The 13,677-nt window shown below is 33.2% G+C and overlaps 3 protein-coding genes across 4 annotated transcripts in view; all 3 read left to right on the top strand.

Moving 5' to 3' along the window:
- Positions 1-736: 736 nt before the first annotated feature.
- On the top strand, positions 737-4,017 carry LOC108734493 (facilitated trehalose transporter Tret1-like). The gene is made up of 2 exons (XM_018466079.2): positions 737-1,001; positions 2,376-4,017. The coding sequence occupies exons 1-2, from the start codon at positions 935-937 to the stop codon at positions 3,677-3,679; spliced, it is 1,371 nt and encodes a 456-aa protein (XP_018321581.2). The 5' UTR covers positions 737-934; the 3' UTR covers positions 3,680-4,017.
- A 1,079-nt stretch (positions 4,018-5,096) lies between these two features.
- LOC108734550 (facilitated trehalose transporter Tret1-like) lies at positions 5,097-9,343 on the top strand. The gene is made up of 2 exons (XM_018466162.1): positions 5,097-5,636; positions 7,176-9,343. The coding sequence occupies exons 1-2, from the start codon at positions 5,582-5,584 to the stop codon at positions 8,480-8,482; spliced, it is 1,362 nt and encodes a 453-aa protein (XP_018321664.1). The 5' UTR covers positions 5,097-5,581; the 3' UTR covers positions 8,483-9,343.
- A 3,063-nt stretch (positions 9,344-12,406) lies between these two features.
- LOC108734548 (facilitated trehalose transporter Tret1-like) overlaps positions 12,407-13,677 on the top strand; it is a 4,204-nt gene continuing 2,933 nt past the window's right edge. The window contains exons 1-2 of one of the 2 annotated variants that reach the window (XM_018466161.1): positions 12,407-12,845; positions 12,977-13,092. In XM_018466161.1, coding sequence (XP_018321663.1) covers positions 13,038-13,092 — 55 coding nt within the window. In that variant the 5' untranslated portion in view covers positions 12,407-12,845; positions 12,977-13,037. Of the gene's footprint in view, positions 12,846-12,868; positions 13,093-13,677 lie in introns of those variants that run through there. The other variant, XM_018466160.1, reaches the window with a different exon arrangement.

A 13,677-nucleotide genomic window follows, 5' to 3' on the forward strand; every position in this document is an offset into this window, starting at 1 on the left:
CTCGAAACTGTTAGCACCATTGCTTCGAGTGGTCGAAATTCACTTTTGTGAACAATTTGTTTAATTACTTTCTTTGTGTTCAAAATTGTTTGAAAAATTAAATTTAAAGGAATTGTTTGTAAATAGGTATGCAACACATCGTACACATCAGCATAAGAAATCACTGATACTAAGTACGTAATACTACGTTATCCTTTGCTGGCAGCACTCATAATTTCTTTTATATAAAATATTAATGTGTAACAGAAAGAGATGCAGACAAGCAGAATTTGACCCAGCATCAGACTTTAAAGAAAGTTCAATATTCTTAGGAAAGCAAAGACATAATTCCAACCAGACAGTTATAAAGCCGACCCTAATCTTTTGTATACTGAAGCAACCTCTAACGTCTAACTGCTGCACCGCTTACTAGTGTTTGATTAATTTGTCTACACCATTCAAAACGAGCAAATGACTACAGTCCTAAGTAAAAATAAGAATGAAAATACGTTCATTCTCACAATATTGATGAACATTTTAATGAATACTGAATTTAGGGTTTAATAATTAACAGGTTAATACCTGTAGCATAACTACTTAATGTTTGAGAGACTATAAAAAAGTGAAACATTTAAATTAATTGATTTATGTTCTCTTTTCTAATCTCTTTACTATCTTATCTCCAGCAACAAGTGCACTTGCTTAATTGAAATCCAAATAAAAATGGAAACGAATTCAACATTTCTGAATAAAAAATGATAAAAATAAAATTTTATTTAGAGTTTTAAACAGCTACGTAATTTTTGAGTAAATAAAACGTTGGAAACACTCCAAAGTTAATTTACCACAGACGAGTGATGCTTACGTATGAATCAGTCTGGAAATTATTACTGAATTGTTAATTGAAATAAATTAACATGTAAGACACGCATTAGTTACTTACAATTACACGAAAATGAACGAGAACAATCCCAGGAGAATTTTCATTTCTAAATGGCCTCAACTAGTAGCAGTAATAACAGGTAAAATAACCTATATTTCAAAAATTTCCTTCATTTATGATTCATCAAATACTTGCATTTTCTCATTATCCGTTCATGTTGATCAAAGGTCAGCACACCAATTTCGACTATCTTTTTATTTTTAATAATATTTCGTTTGCAAATTTAAAGTAATAAACAACAGTTCGTCGGAGCGATGCTACACACATCCAGTTACTGATGTCGCAATTACGCCATAGAGGGGTATTGAATAATGCATAAAATTACCGCGAAAACCGAATCGCACATTTTTTTTATGTAAGGATGAAACATCAGAATTGTTATCAAAAGTAGTTACATTTTTACAAGGTTCTCCGCGTACGTTGTGTTTGAATTTCGTAATTGATATAGTATCAGTATTATCAGTTTCTCGTAAAGCCAAAATACCATTAATTTGTTTTCAAATGAAATAGCGTTATTCATTTCGCATCATGGAGTGTAGAAGAAGGAGAAGCATTTCTTGTTATTACGTTAAATCAAAAAGACGATTTAAAACATTAATAGTACATTTTCCTGCCGCTTGCAACAAACGAAAAATTAATTTTTGATGAAAAATCAAGAGTTAAGAGATCTTGTTACTGCAATTAATCATGTAGCTATGTCAAATGTGAATCCTACTCTAGATAACGATGGACATATTTAAGTGTTAAACAGAAAAAATATTGTACAATTGTCTTAAGTCAGGGACGTAACCAGCCTTTTTTTTAATCTAATACAATCCGAGACGCTTTTAGTTCTGTAAATAATAGGTAACAGGTATAGTGTGGAATATTTAAAATCGGTTTTAATATGTTTTAAAAATTGTTGAAAACCCTGTGGTCACTAGCACTCGCTATCACTCTCTCTTTAAGTTTTAAATGTAACCAAAAATTCAACCCAATCTAGACTCTGCGTGTCCCACATATACGAATAGATTAGCCTGCAAATTCGTACGCTTTCGGATTTTTTTAAATTTAACTGGCGGGCGACTTAAGTACAATTCTAGGTTAATGCAATACATTTTTTAAGTATTTTACCTCCCTTAACAGTCCTTTTTAAATTAAATAAGTTTCATTCTCCTCCTTCTACAATAAATACTGGACAAGCGTAATAATATTTTTTTATTCTTTCTTCAAAGGACTTTCCTGCTTGTCCAATGCAGCCTTCCTTGCAATCTCCACATTTCAGTTCATACCGCTTGTTATTGAGATATTACCTTTAATTCAGTAAAATTTGTAACAAATATTCGCAAGGGGAAACCCCTTAAATCCATTACAATCCATCTGAAACATTTTTGAATATCCTAAAAAAATGTCAAAAATCAATAAACATTTCTGTTGATTCTGATATGCAGACGAAAAAATTTTTCTTTTTAAGGTACACTTGGAACAATTAGCGATGGTATGCATTATGGCTGGACAGCACCGATGATACCGAAACTCCTCCAACCGGATAGTCCGATTTCAATAACACAATCAGATCAACTATGGATAGAAAATATTCTAATGATTGGTGCATTAGTTGGTCTCATATTGACAATAATATATTCTCAAGTGTTGGGTAGAAGACCTATTATCATTTTGGCCGCAGTAAAACAATTTGTGGCATGGTCACTTATAGCAACCACATCTAGGGTGGAAGTCCTTTATTTTGCTCGGTTTTTAGCAGGAGTTGCTGGTAACATACCGTTTGTTACTATCCCAATGTATATAGCAGAAATCGCAGAGGAATCCGTTAGAGGCTTTTTAGAAACATTTATATACACCAATATGATGGTTGGAGTAGTGATTATATACTGCATTGCCCCATTTACGTCAGTTTCTGTTTCCTCTTGCGTGGGAGCTACTTGTGCCACAATCCAAATAATATCGTTCAGTTTCATGCCCGAATCTCCATACTATTTACTCATTAAAGACAATTACAGTGATGCCCTAAAATCGTTACAAACGTTCCGCGGAAAGGCGGACGTGTATGTAGAATTAAATGAAATTCGGAAAGCTGTAAGAAGGCAGGAATCGGAAGAGGGAAGAATAATCGATTTGTTTTTGATAAAAAGCAATCGAAAGGCTTTTCTAATAAACTGTGTACTGAACTTTTCCCAACACTTCGCAGGAATCAGTGTGCTGCTCATGAATTTGCACACAATTTTAGAAGATGCTCATTCCATTATCAGACCATCTGCAGCTTCTATTATAATTGTAACTGTGATGTTAGCCGCTTGTATATCATCATCGTTTGTCATAGATAAGCTCGGACGTAAAAAATTACTTGTAAGTTCCAGTATGGCATCAGGTATAGCATTATTTCTATTAGCTACATATTTTGCTCTTAAAAAGAACGGATACAACCTTTCCCATTACGAGTGGGTTCCATTAGTAGCGGTTTTATTGTATTCTTGGTGTTTCAAATTCGGACTTGGCATGGTCCCAATTGTCTTGTCAGGAGAATTATTTCCTACCAAAATGAAAGCTGTTGGTACAACGTTCGGTGTAGTAATAAGTTGCATTTTTTGTATGCTATCCGTCTTTTTGTATGTGTCATTTATAGATTTCTACGGAATGCATGTGCCATTCTTTGTTTTCTCCGGATGCTGTGCAATCACTGCTTTATTTGCAATTGTTTACATACCAGAAACAAAAGGCAAAACCTTAGAAGAAATCCAAATGATTTTGAAATCGTAAAGAAGAATGTCGAACCTATTTATTTTAATTTATTTTATTTATTATGCAATTTAATTCGATCTGAAGAAACTAGTAAATAACGAAAATTAAGGAATACAGTTACATAAGCATATGCGTTCCACAAGTTAATGATCAGGGGTACCATTGGTCTGCAATACAATCCAAAAATGGATATACTCAGCCATTATTTTTTTAGATAAATATATACATATGTATATGCTGTCATTGTATACCCATAAATAAATAGAATCCATTATATTCTAAGCGAGATTCCAATGTTCAATTTGCTGTTTTTTGTAGCTAAATGAGATTTTTACATTAAAAAGTCCGAAAAACCATGTTTTATAATATTATTTAGTTATAATCCCGAGATAAAAATGTTCAGTCTCTCAGAGTCTCTGAAAGCGAGACTCGAGTCTCTCATCGAGTCTCTCTGGTGTTGTTGAGTGAAACTGTCAAAAAAACTGTTTAGCGTCTATGAACGAGAGATCCTCATTTCGTATCCAATCTCCGAACGAGAGACTCGAATCTCTGAATTAACAATTTTATCGTTCGAGTCTCTCATACAGAGACCGTGAGAGATCCATAAAAACACCTAGGCAATAATTGAGAGACTGTGAAAGGCTGTGAGAGACGCTGAAAGATTCTGAGAGACTGGAGAGAGACTGAAAATTTTTGTCTAGGAACTTATTGTATGGTCAAAAAAGTGCTTCTAATACTACTAAAATGTACAAAAGCAAGAAACACCCTGTTGTTCTTTAACAAAAAACTATTTTCTGGGCATGTACCTATTATCATTTATATATATATAAGAATATTTTGAAGTATTAGTAGTTCAAAAGATTCTCTGATTTTCTGAAACATGAGCATCATTCTTAGTACGCCAGGTACGCGACAAAATTCAACAACCTGGCGGCAGTTCTAATTGCAGCTAAAAACCAATTCATGATCAATAACGTTTATTCATTTTGCAAAAGATGAATTATTTTAACCAGGAATGTGATTTTTGTTATAAATTGTTTCACAAATGAACGCTTGAATAGGCGCACAGTTTCTTATAGTTACATAGAATTTATGTGTGTGGGTGTTATGATGGACCATTTCCTAGATAGGGTGTTATAAAATAGGGATAAAGGATAAGAAAATAATATCTATCTTTATTTTTTTTAAAAAACATATTCATTGAAAGGTTAAATTTAGATATACAGCAATTTCATCATTCACTTCCGTAAATATTGCTATTATTATTTCTTAAACAATATAAATAATTATTCATCACGACTGCGGGAAACATTGTTGATACTAAATTTTCAATGAAAACGATTGGCATTTTCATAAATAACGCGAAAAAGAAATTAAAAATTATTTTTCCCGTAAATTCAGTTTTTATTGCTTAAACAATACAAAAAATTATTTCCTGAAATTGGAATATTTCTGATTTTAAATAATATTAAAAATCACGCAAGTATTTAAAAAAACTGACCAAAATCGGAGCTGTTGCTGAGAATTAAGAAGTTTGGTCGATTTTTAGGCTTCATTGACTCGACAATAAGCGCAACAGACTTATGTTTTGAAAAAATCGTGTACCAATATGCGATGTGTTGCGAAGTCGTAGGTAATGATGCATAATTTAGGGTTCTTTATCAGCAATTTTCAAATTACGAAACTGTGAATGTTTTCCATTATATCTGATAATATAATTAACTACAAGAACCTATATGTATAGTTACGAAACTACGAATGTTTTCCATTGTATCTGTAAGTTAGAAATAGATAATTGTTTTACATATTTGGACGATAATATAGTTAACATCCTACCAATTTCAAACAAAACTGATATTAAGTGAGAACGGTTTTGCTGCTCCATACAAATTTTGAAGAAACTGTTATATAAGTATAACAATGAAAATTAGTGTAGTTAGAAACTCGTGGCTCCAAATTTTAGCTGCATTTACTGGTAAGTCATCAAAGTAAATTCAATTTTTGGTCGTAATAAATAAATAAATAAGTAAATAATGAGAAACCCAGAGGCGAATCTATCATGACGCACCCTGCACGGGCTCACCACTCATGGGACTCCGCCATTTCACTTGTAAAAATTGTAAAATTATCCATTAGTTACGAATTGTATAGATCAACTCCCTCTGAAGAAGTTTATGCATATAAGGAGAAAATGAAAAACGAAAATTTGCTTAAATATTAAGGCGATATTTACAATTTACCCTACTAGTCCGTTGCTTCGTATGCGAAAATAATAAAAATTACAATTTGGACCCGAATTTGTAAAAATAAAATCCCAACAGAAATACATTTACTAGGTATTTTAGTTGATATTACAAATTTAATTGTAATAACTAAGAAACTTGAAATAATTTTTAAAGAAACAAGTCAAACTTTGAGATTATTACAAGTTACCTTATAAATTCTACTATTTATTTTTTATTTATTTATTTATTACTTCTCGTGTATGCTCAATGAGCCTCTATACTATGTCCTTATACATGCTAACTATCTTAAACTACTTACATACTATGTTACATAATAAATTCTACTATTTCTACGGCAAATTCAGTCATTTACAATCGAAAATTATAATTTTTGCGTTGTCATAAAAATTTAGTTTTCTTCATGTAGACCTAAATCCGCCACTGGGTTCAAGTCAATTTAAATTTGTACGATGTAAGGATGTAAGATTAAGAGGGTTTTTGGAAGGTAACTTATGTTTTGAAGAAATCATGTAGGAAAACGAGATCATTGCCAGTTGAGATGTGTTGTAATACCGTAAGAAATTATGCATAATTTAGGGTTCACTGTCACTAATTTTCGAATTTCGCTCGGTCCAGTGAATCAAACCTATTTACATCTCTATGATGTAAATGCAACAACGACATGTATTTTAACTAAAAGTTTTGGGATATCATAAGTCTTGTTCATAACATATTAACAAAATTCAATTACCCTTAGCCGAAGAAATGTGGAAGAAAGGCAGTACGAATTATCCCAATAAAATAATTCCATCGGTGGGTTTTATATAGCAAAAATGTTGTTGAAAGTCCAGAACAATTGATGCTGTTTTCCAATTTAGTAATTCCAGACACATTTCTCAACACTTCTATCATATATCCCATTCCAGAAAACGCAATATACTTTGGATAGGTATAACGTATAAGTATAGTATTACCTCTATTCGATTCGATTTGAGTTAATAACAATTCGCACATCTCAAATGATGAACTTTTTTTATTTTCCTACCTTCCGAGAGAAATCTGCAATTTTTACGTTTTCTTTTGTCCTTTAGTATGTTTAAACAAAGTCAGCATTAAATATTGCAATTTTACCAAAGAAACGTAAATGTTTTGTCATGTAAAATTATCTACGTGACCGAAACTACAAGCATAGTTAGGAAACTATATGTTTTCTATTGTTTCTGAATGTTAGAAATAGATAGCTGTTTTACATATTTAAACAATAATTATAACTAATTATGTTTTTAAAGGTAGTATTGGAACAATTAATGACGGAATGCAATACGGATGGTCGGCTCCTATTATACCAAAACTACGTCAAGAAGATAGTCCAATAAAAATATCAAAAGGCGATGAAGGATTAATAGAAAACGTCTACATGGTAGGCGGTATTTTCGGTATATTAGCTATAGCCATTTACACAAAGTTTATGGGTAGAAAACCAATTATAATATTAGCAGCAATAAAACATTTAGTAGCATGGACATTAATCGCTACTACTAAGAAAATAGAAGTCCTCTATTTAGCACGATTTATCGCTGGTGCCGCTGGGAACATTACGTTTGTTTCCTTACCAATCTACATTGCAGAAATAGCAGACGAGAGTATTCGAGGATTTTTAGGAACATTCTTCTATATTAATATGCATGTAGGAATATTAATAATATATTTTATTGCACCGTTTACATCTATAGTAATTTCATCATCTGTTGGAATAGCATGTGTTATTCTTCAGGTAGTAACTTTTAGTTTCATGCCGGAAACTCCGTATTATCATATAAATAAAGGAAACCAAAAAGCTGCCCTAAACTCTCTACAAATCTTTCGCAGAAAGGATGATGTTTATGACGAACTTAAAGATATAACGAACGCTGTACAAAGGCAGGAATCAGAAAAAAGACGAATAACTGATGTATTCATGGTCAAAAGTAACCTCAAAGCATTTACAATAGCAGCCGCGCTCGTATTAGCGCAACATTTCAGTGGAATAAGCGTTTTCATAATGAATCTGCATGTAATATTAGAAGATGCGGAGTCTGTGGTTTCTCCAACCGTAGCCCCCATAATAGTAGCTGTAACTATGTTATTTGCTTGCATTGCAGCATCATTTCTTGTGGATAGATTAGGTCGAAAAATACTTTTAGTAAGCTCCAGTATACTGACAGGCTTGTCTCTTGCGGTTTTAGCAATTTATTTTTATGTAAAGAACACAGGGGGTGATATTTCCCACGTAAGTTGGATACCGCTAGCGTCAGTTACATTATATTTCTTATTTAACAAATTTGGCATTGGATTGGTGCCAATTGTCCTTTTTGGGGAATTATTCCCCACCAGTATCAAAACGATGACAATGGCAACCTTAGATATTTGGTTTAGTATACTTGCGCTTGCGTCAATTTGCATGTTCATGGAATTCAAATCGTTGTATGGAATGCACGTCCCGTTCTTTATTTTTGCAGGACTGTGCTTAGTAACTGCATTATTCTGTCAATTTTTCATACCTGAAACCAAAGGTAAAACGTTAGAAGAAATTCAAATGATGCTGAAGGGTTTGTGACTATTCAAATACTTCGTTATAATTTAAAAAAATTCTTTCAAATGCTGTATGACCTTCATTCCTGCAGTGAAACTCAGTGGTTCAGCAATTTTCCTTCGTTACAGAGGATTTATATTATAGAGGATGTGTATTTCAAGTGTGCCTAGTATTATTTCATCCGAAACTGTAAGAGCTTAAACATCGCTTAAATTAGACAAAATGGGCAGTTCTTAATTTGGTCTAAAGTGTTTCCAAGTTTTACTTAGTATGATGTACAGAGGTTTTTCTAACAGTTGCCTAAAATTTCGATACGTTCTTCGAGATACAACTAGTAAGTTTCTTTTTTTTAAGACGGGTCTGGATTTTTTATTAACACTCGAAAACATATTTTATTATCTTGGGCTAATACTTCTTAGGGGGCTTTCCAATTACTCAAATAATTGCCTTTTTGTTAACTGTTGCCTTTAACAATGTATGTATACGGTATAGGAAAAAATAATAATAAGTTCCGAGAATAACAAAGTCAATTTGACCCAATTTCTTACCTTAGTGTGTAATTCGTATAGTTTTTTACAATTTTACAGTTTTATACACAAATTTGGGATTTTTCACTAGCGTGTATCAGGTAATTTTTCCGGCTGTACTGATGAGCATTTGTTACCTTTTGCATATAATACTTGCGGTATGTATTTATTTACAATAACCTATCGAAACTATAACCTTACTGTAATATATGTAATATATAATACATAAGTTTGCCATCATGGAAAGCATGTCACACTGATAGGATTTTTTTATAAAACTTTGTGTATTATAATAACGAAAACATGTACAGAATTTATTAAATGTTCTACTGAAACATTAAAGTTGCATATCACTCGATTTACGTTTTATTAATCATTATAGTTTGTCTTCTGCTGCCCCATCTTACAGTACATACGAAATTACGAAATAGTCTTAATACCCTTAATTAAAGCGGACCTGCTTTTCTATTTTAATTGATACTACTGAACACGTGAAAGTCTAGCACACAATATCGTGATAAGTGTTATCAAATATGTAATATGCTTGTTGAAGCAGGACAGTCGGTGTATATACATATCCTAGCTTCTGCTGCACGCGAACTTAATTTTTTACAGCTAGTTGTAATCCGATACTGGCAACATATTCAAATTCTGTCGAAACTGCCAGACGTGGATCGCGATTTCGATCTTTTTGGATCCCATCAGCGCGTCTGGCAGTTTCTATAGAATACAGACCACTTCGAATTATTTTATTCGATTAAGCTAACGTGCTTATCACGTTGAGGTTGGCTACGCAAGGATTCGTTTTCAGCAAGTATAGGGGGTTGTTCGGAAAGTCATTTCGTTTTTTTCTGTGGAAATGAAAGACACTTTTCGTATAATAAACAAATACTTTATTAAATTATATATTGACCGTTCTGGTCTAACACCTTTTGCCATCTTTCTGGTAGTAGCATAATTCCACGCTCATAAAATTTTTGGTCTTTGCTGGCAAAAAACTGATCGAGGAGGTTTTTGACCTCCTCATTTGAGGTGAAGGTTTTACCGTCTAAAAAATTTTGGAGTGACCGGAACAAATAATAATCCGATGGTGCCAGGTCTGGAGAATATGGTGGGTGTAGCATTGTATCCCATTCAAGCTGTAAAAGCTTTTGGCGAGTGACCAAACTTGTGTGAGGTCTCGCGTTGTCTTGGTGAAACACTACACCTTTCCTGTTGATTAGTTCTGACCTTTTCTGTTGAAGTGCATCATTCAGTTTGTCCAGCTGATGACAGTAGACTTCCGAATTAATCGTTGTGTTATCCGGTAAAAGCTAAAAAAAAACGATTCCTTTAAAATCCCACCAAACAGACAGCATCACCTTTTTTTGGTGAATATCGGCTTTGGAAATGGTTTGAGCCGGTTCATCTTTTTTGCTCCATGACCTCTTGCGTTTGACGTTGTTGTATACAACCCATTTTTCGTCCCCAGTGATGATGCGCTTCAAAAACGGATCATTTTCGTGACGTTTGAGAAGCGAATCGCAGACGTCAATGCGGCGACACAGATTTCTCTCTGTGAGAACATGGGGAACCCATACATCGAGCTTCGAGGATAATCCCAGGCCTTTCAAGTGGTCATAAACTGTTGAATTTGATAAATTTAACCTCAATCCGATCTCACGTGTTGTTATTCGCCGGTTCACATCAACTAATGCCTTTATCGCGTCTTTATCAGCTTCAACCGGCCTTCCCGAACGTGGTGCATCTTCGACATCAAAATTGCCGGATCGAAATTTAGCGAACCAGTTCTGGCACTGGCGTACTGTCAACACACCTTCTCCATACACATCAGTCAATTTCTTTCTGGCTTGAACAGCATTTTTACCCTTTCTGTAGTAAAACAGTAAGATATGTCGAAAATGCTGCTTATCGCTCTCCATATTTAAAAGGGCACCAACCAAAAACTACTGCGTAGAATTAATTGGAATTTTTCACACACAAGCCTTGCTATATGAGCTCTCAAAGCATATAAAAATTATACGGCTTAAATGTGAAGTTGGGTGCAAAAGAATACAATTAAATCCTCTGTCGGGAAAAAACGAAATGACTTTCCGAACAACCCTATAGATATCCACACAAGTGGACCTTGTTGGAGCATACGTAATCCTAAAATGTAGTATCGTGCTACAGATGGCGTTTACTGCGCCATTTGTAGTATTTTCTAAAACGCACTGTTAAGACAGCAGGTAAAAGGTCTGTGTTCTGTTGCGCTGATGACATTCAAAAAGATCGAATCGCGATCCGCGTCTGGCAGTTTCGACAGAATACAGACCACTTCGAATTATTTTATTCCTTTTTGTTTATAAGTGTCCGCTGCAATGCCTACCTGACATCTCTTTTCTCATCATCATCATCATCATTCTAACCTTTTCCACCCACGTTGTCCTCACCATTCGCCTGTAACACCACATTTCGAACGCTTCTAACCTTTTCTTTTCCGCCGCACCCACTGTCCATGTTTCGCACCCGTACAGCGCCGCGCTCCAAACATACCCCTTTAACAACCTTTTTCGAATTTCTAAATTAACCATCTCTTTTCTATATTTGCGATATTCCCCATAACGTCTGTCGTAGGTAAAAGTAGGCGCCAGCAGCCAGTCTTGTCTAGTTAGGAATTCGAGAGAAGAAAATAAATGTGACAGTTTTATTGCGGACTGTGCCAATTTTGAACGTCCGAACTATATGCATTGCGACTTGGGTTTGCAACAACATGCCAGTAGGATCATAATATACACCTACATTTTCTCATAACAATGGACTGAACTAAATAAATTATATAAACAATTTGCATCTTAGTTACCTTGTTTAGGTAAAAATGCTGTTTTCTTTAACTCGTCTGTTTAATTAAGACAATCTCACCGTTTTAGATATTAGCAAAATATAGGAAAAACCGACCCTAACATACATAAGACTTTAATCGCATTCCTAATAATAAATTATCAGGTTGTAAAGCCAATGGTAAACAAAAGGTTGAGTCCTTATACCGAATAGCAAAACTGTTTCTTATCTGAAATGTACTTCTATTAATATTTGCTCACATTGTATGACCCAAACACCTAAACCAAGAATTACCAGTCATTGTAATAATTATAAAATAATAAGAGCAGTTGTGATATTAAATGCAAAAAGTAGATGGCATAATTTCAATCTATAACTTTGACCCATTTTTCAACAAGTAATTATTTTATAAACCAAATCATTCAATTACGCCTACGTAAAGACTGTGGTGGTGAAAAATTATGATTGACCAAAAAAAATAAATTCGTTTCAAATGTAATGGAAAAATTGTATCTACAAATAAAAATATTTTTTGCATCGGACCTAGAATGTCAAAGTAATGATATCAAATGAGTTTTTCTAAAACAAAACAAAACTATTGTGTCTTACGACTTTAGAAACTTAATGCCCATAAAACAAGTAGCAAACCACATTGGAAAACTTGGAGAAAAATAATATTTTGAGTAGGTAGATATCAGATATAAGGCGCTAGCGCTGTATGATGCTTCAGAGGGTGAATAATACGCAAGAAAATTCCATTCAGTCTACGCTCCACAGTCTACGGCGCTCTTGAGAAGGGTCAGCCACAGAAATGTAACCTCGCCCTTTATTGAAAATGTTACCTGCTCAGCCCTACCTGAAGTCACAAAAACGAATGGTAGACAGTCAGAATTCTCATCAGTTTTAACAACAAAGTGCAAAGAAAATGATTACCTAGAAAAATTGTTTATTTATTACATTAACACGTGTAATAATTCCACGACAAATTGTAATTCGTCCGGATCGTTAGTTAAACTTCATTTCATTTAAATAAGAAACAGGTAATTGAACCAAGATAATTTGCACTAGGCTTTGTTTATTAAATCGTGTTGAGTATTTGTTCAACTTTGCTTTGCTAGATAACAAAGTACAACCAAAACATAAAGTATTGTTTAAATCACTTACCATTTAGGAGCTAGTTGTACATCAAGTGAATATATAGTAAGACTGACAACTCTTTGCCTTAAAGTGACATGAAAAAAGAACTGATAAAAAAATCATGGCGCCAACTACTAGCAGTGCTTTCAGGTAAGATATAAAGAGTTTTAGTTGATCATACCCGTTTGCATGTTCATGCAGTTTTAATAAGTAATGCAAATTGAAAAACTGTAAAATGGGTTATTAAATTGTACAAGATAGAATCTAATTTTTTAATTTAATAAAATAATTTCGGCCAACTAGTTATTTTTTTTTAAATTTATTAAAGCTGAAATATAATTTAGTTCAAAATAAAGAGAAATTTCCATATATTTTAATGGTTAATACATTATAAACAATCGTTTAGCATTATATATAATAACTAAACTATAGCTAATTCAATTAATTACGTATTTTTCCTGGATTATTTAAAATAACTGCTATGAATTGGCCAAAGTAATAAATTAAAGTAATAATTTAACATTAAATTAACGATACCTGTTTGCAGTTTATGTGCAATTATTGGTTATACATGTGTATTTTTAATTAAAATAATTTTATTCCAGATTTTATTACTATCGATCACAAAATTACTCAAAAATGTATTAACAGATAAAGCTACATTACGGCGATTGTAGATTTCGCACGCATTAAAAATGTTTTATTATGCAAAAATAGATTACCGTACAGGTTTTA

The sequence above is a fragment of the Agrilus planipennis genome, unplaced genomic scaffold, assembly GCF_000699045.2.
Source record: "Agrilus planipennis isolate EAB-ADULT unplaced genomic scaffold, Apla_2.0 scaffold62, whole genome shotgun sequence".
Classification (NCBI taxonomy): domain Eukaryota; kingdom Metazoa; phylum Arthropoda; class Insecta; order Coleoptera; family Buprestidae; genus Agrilus; species Agrilus planipennis.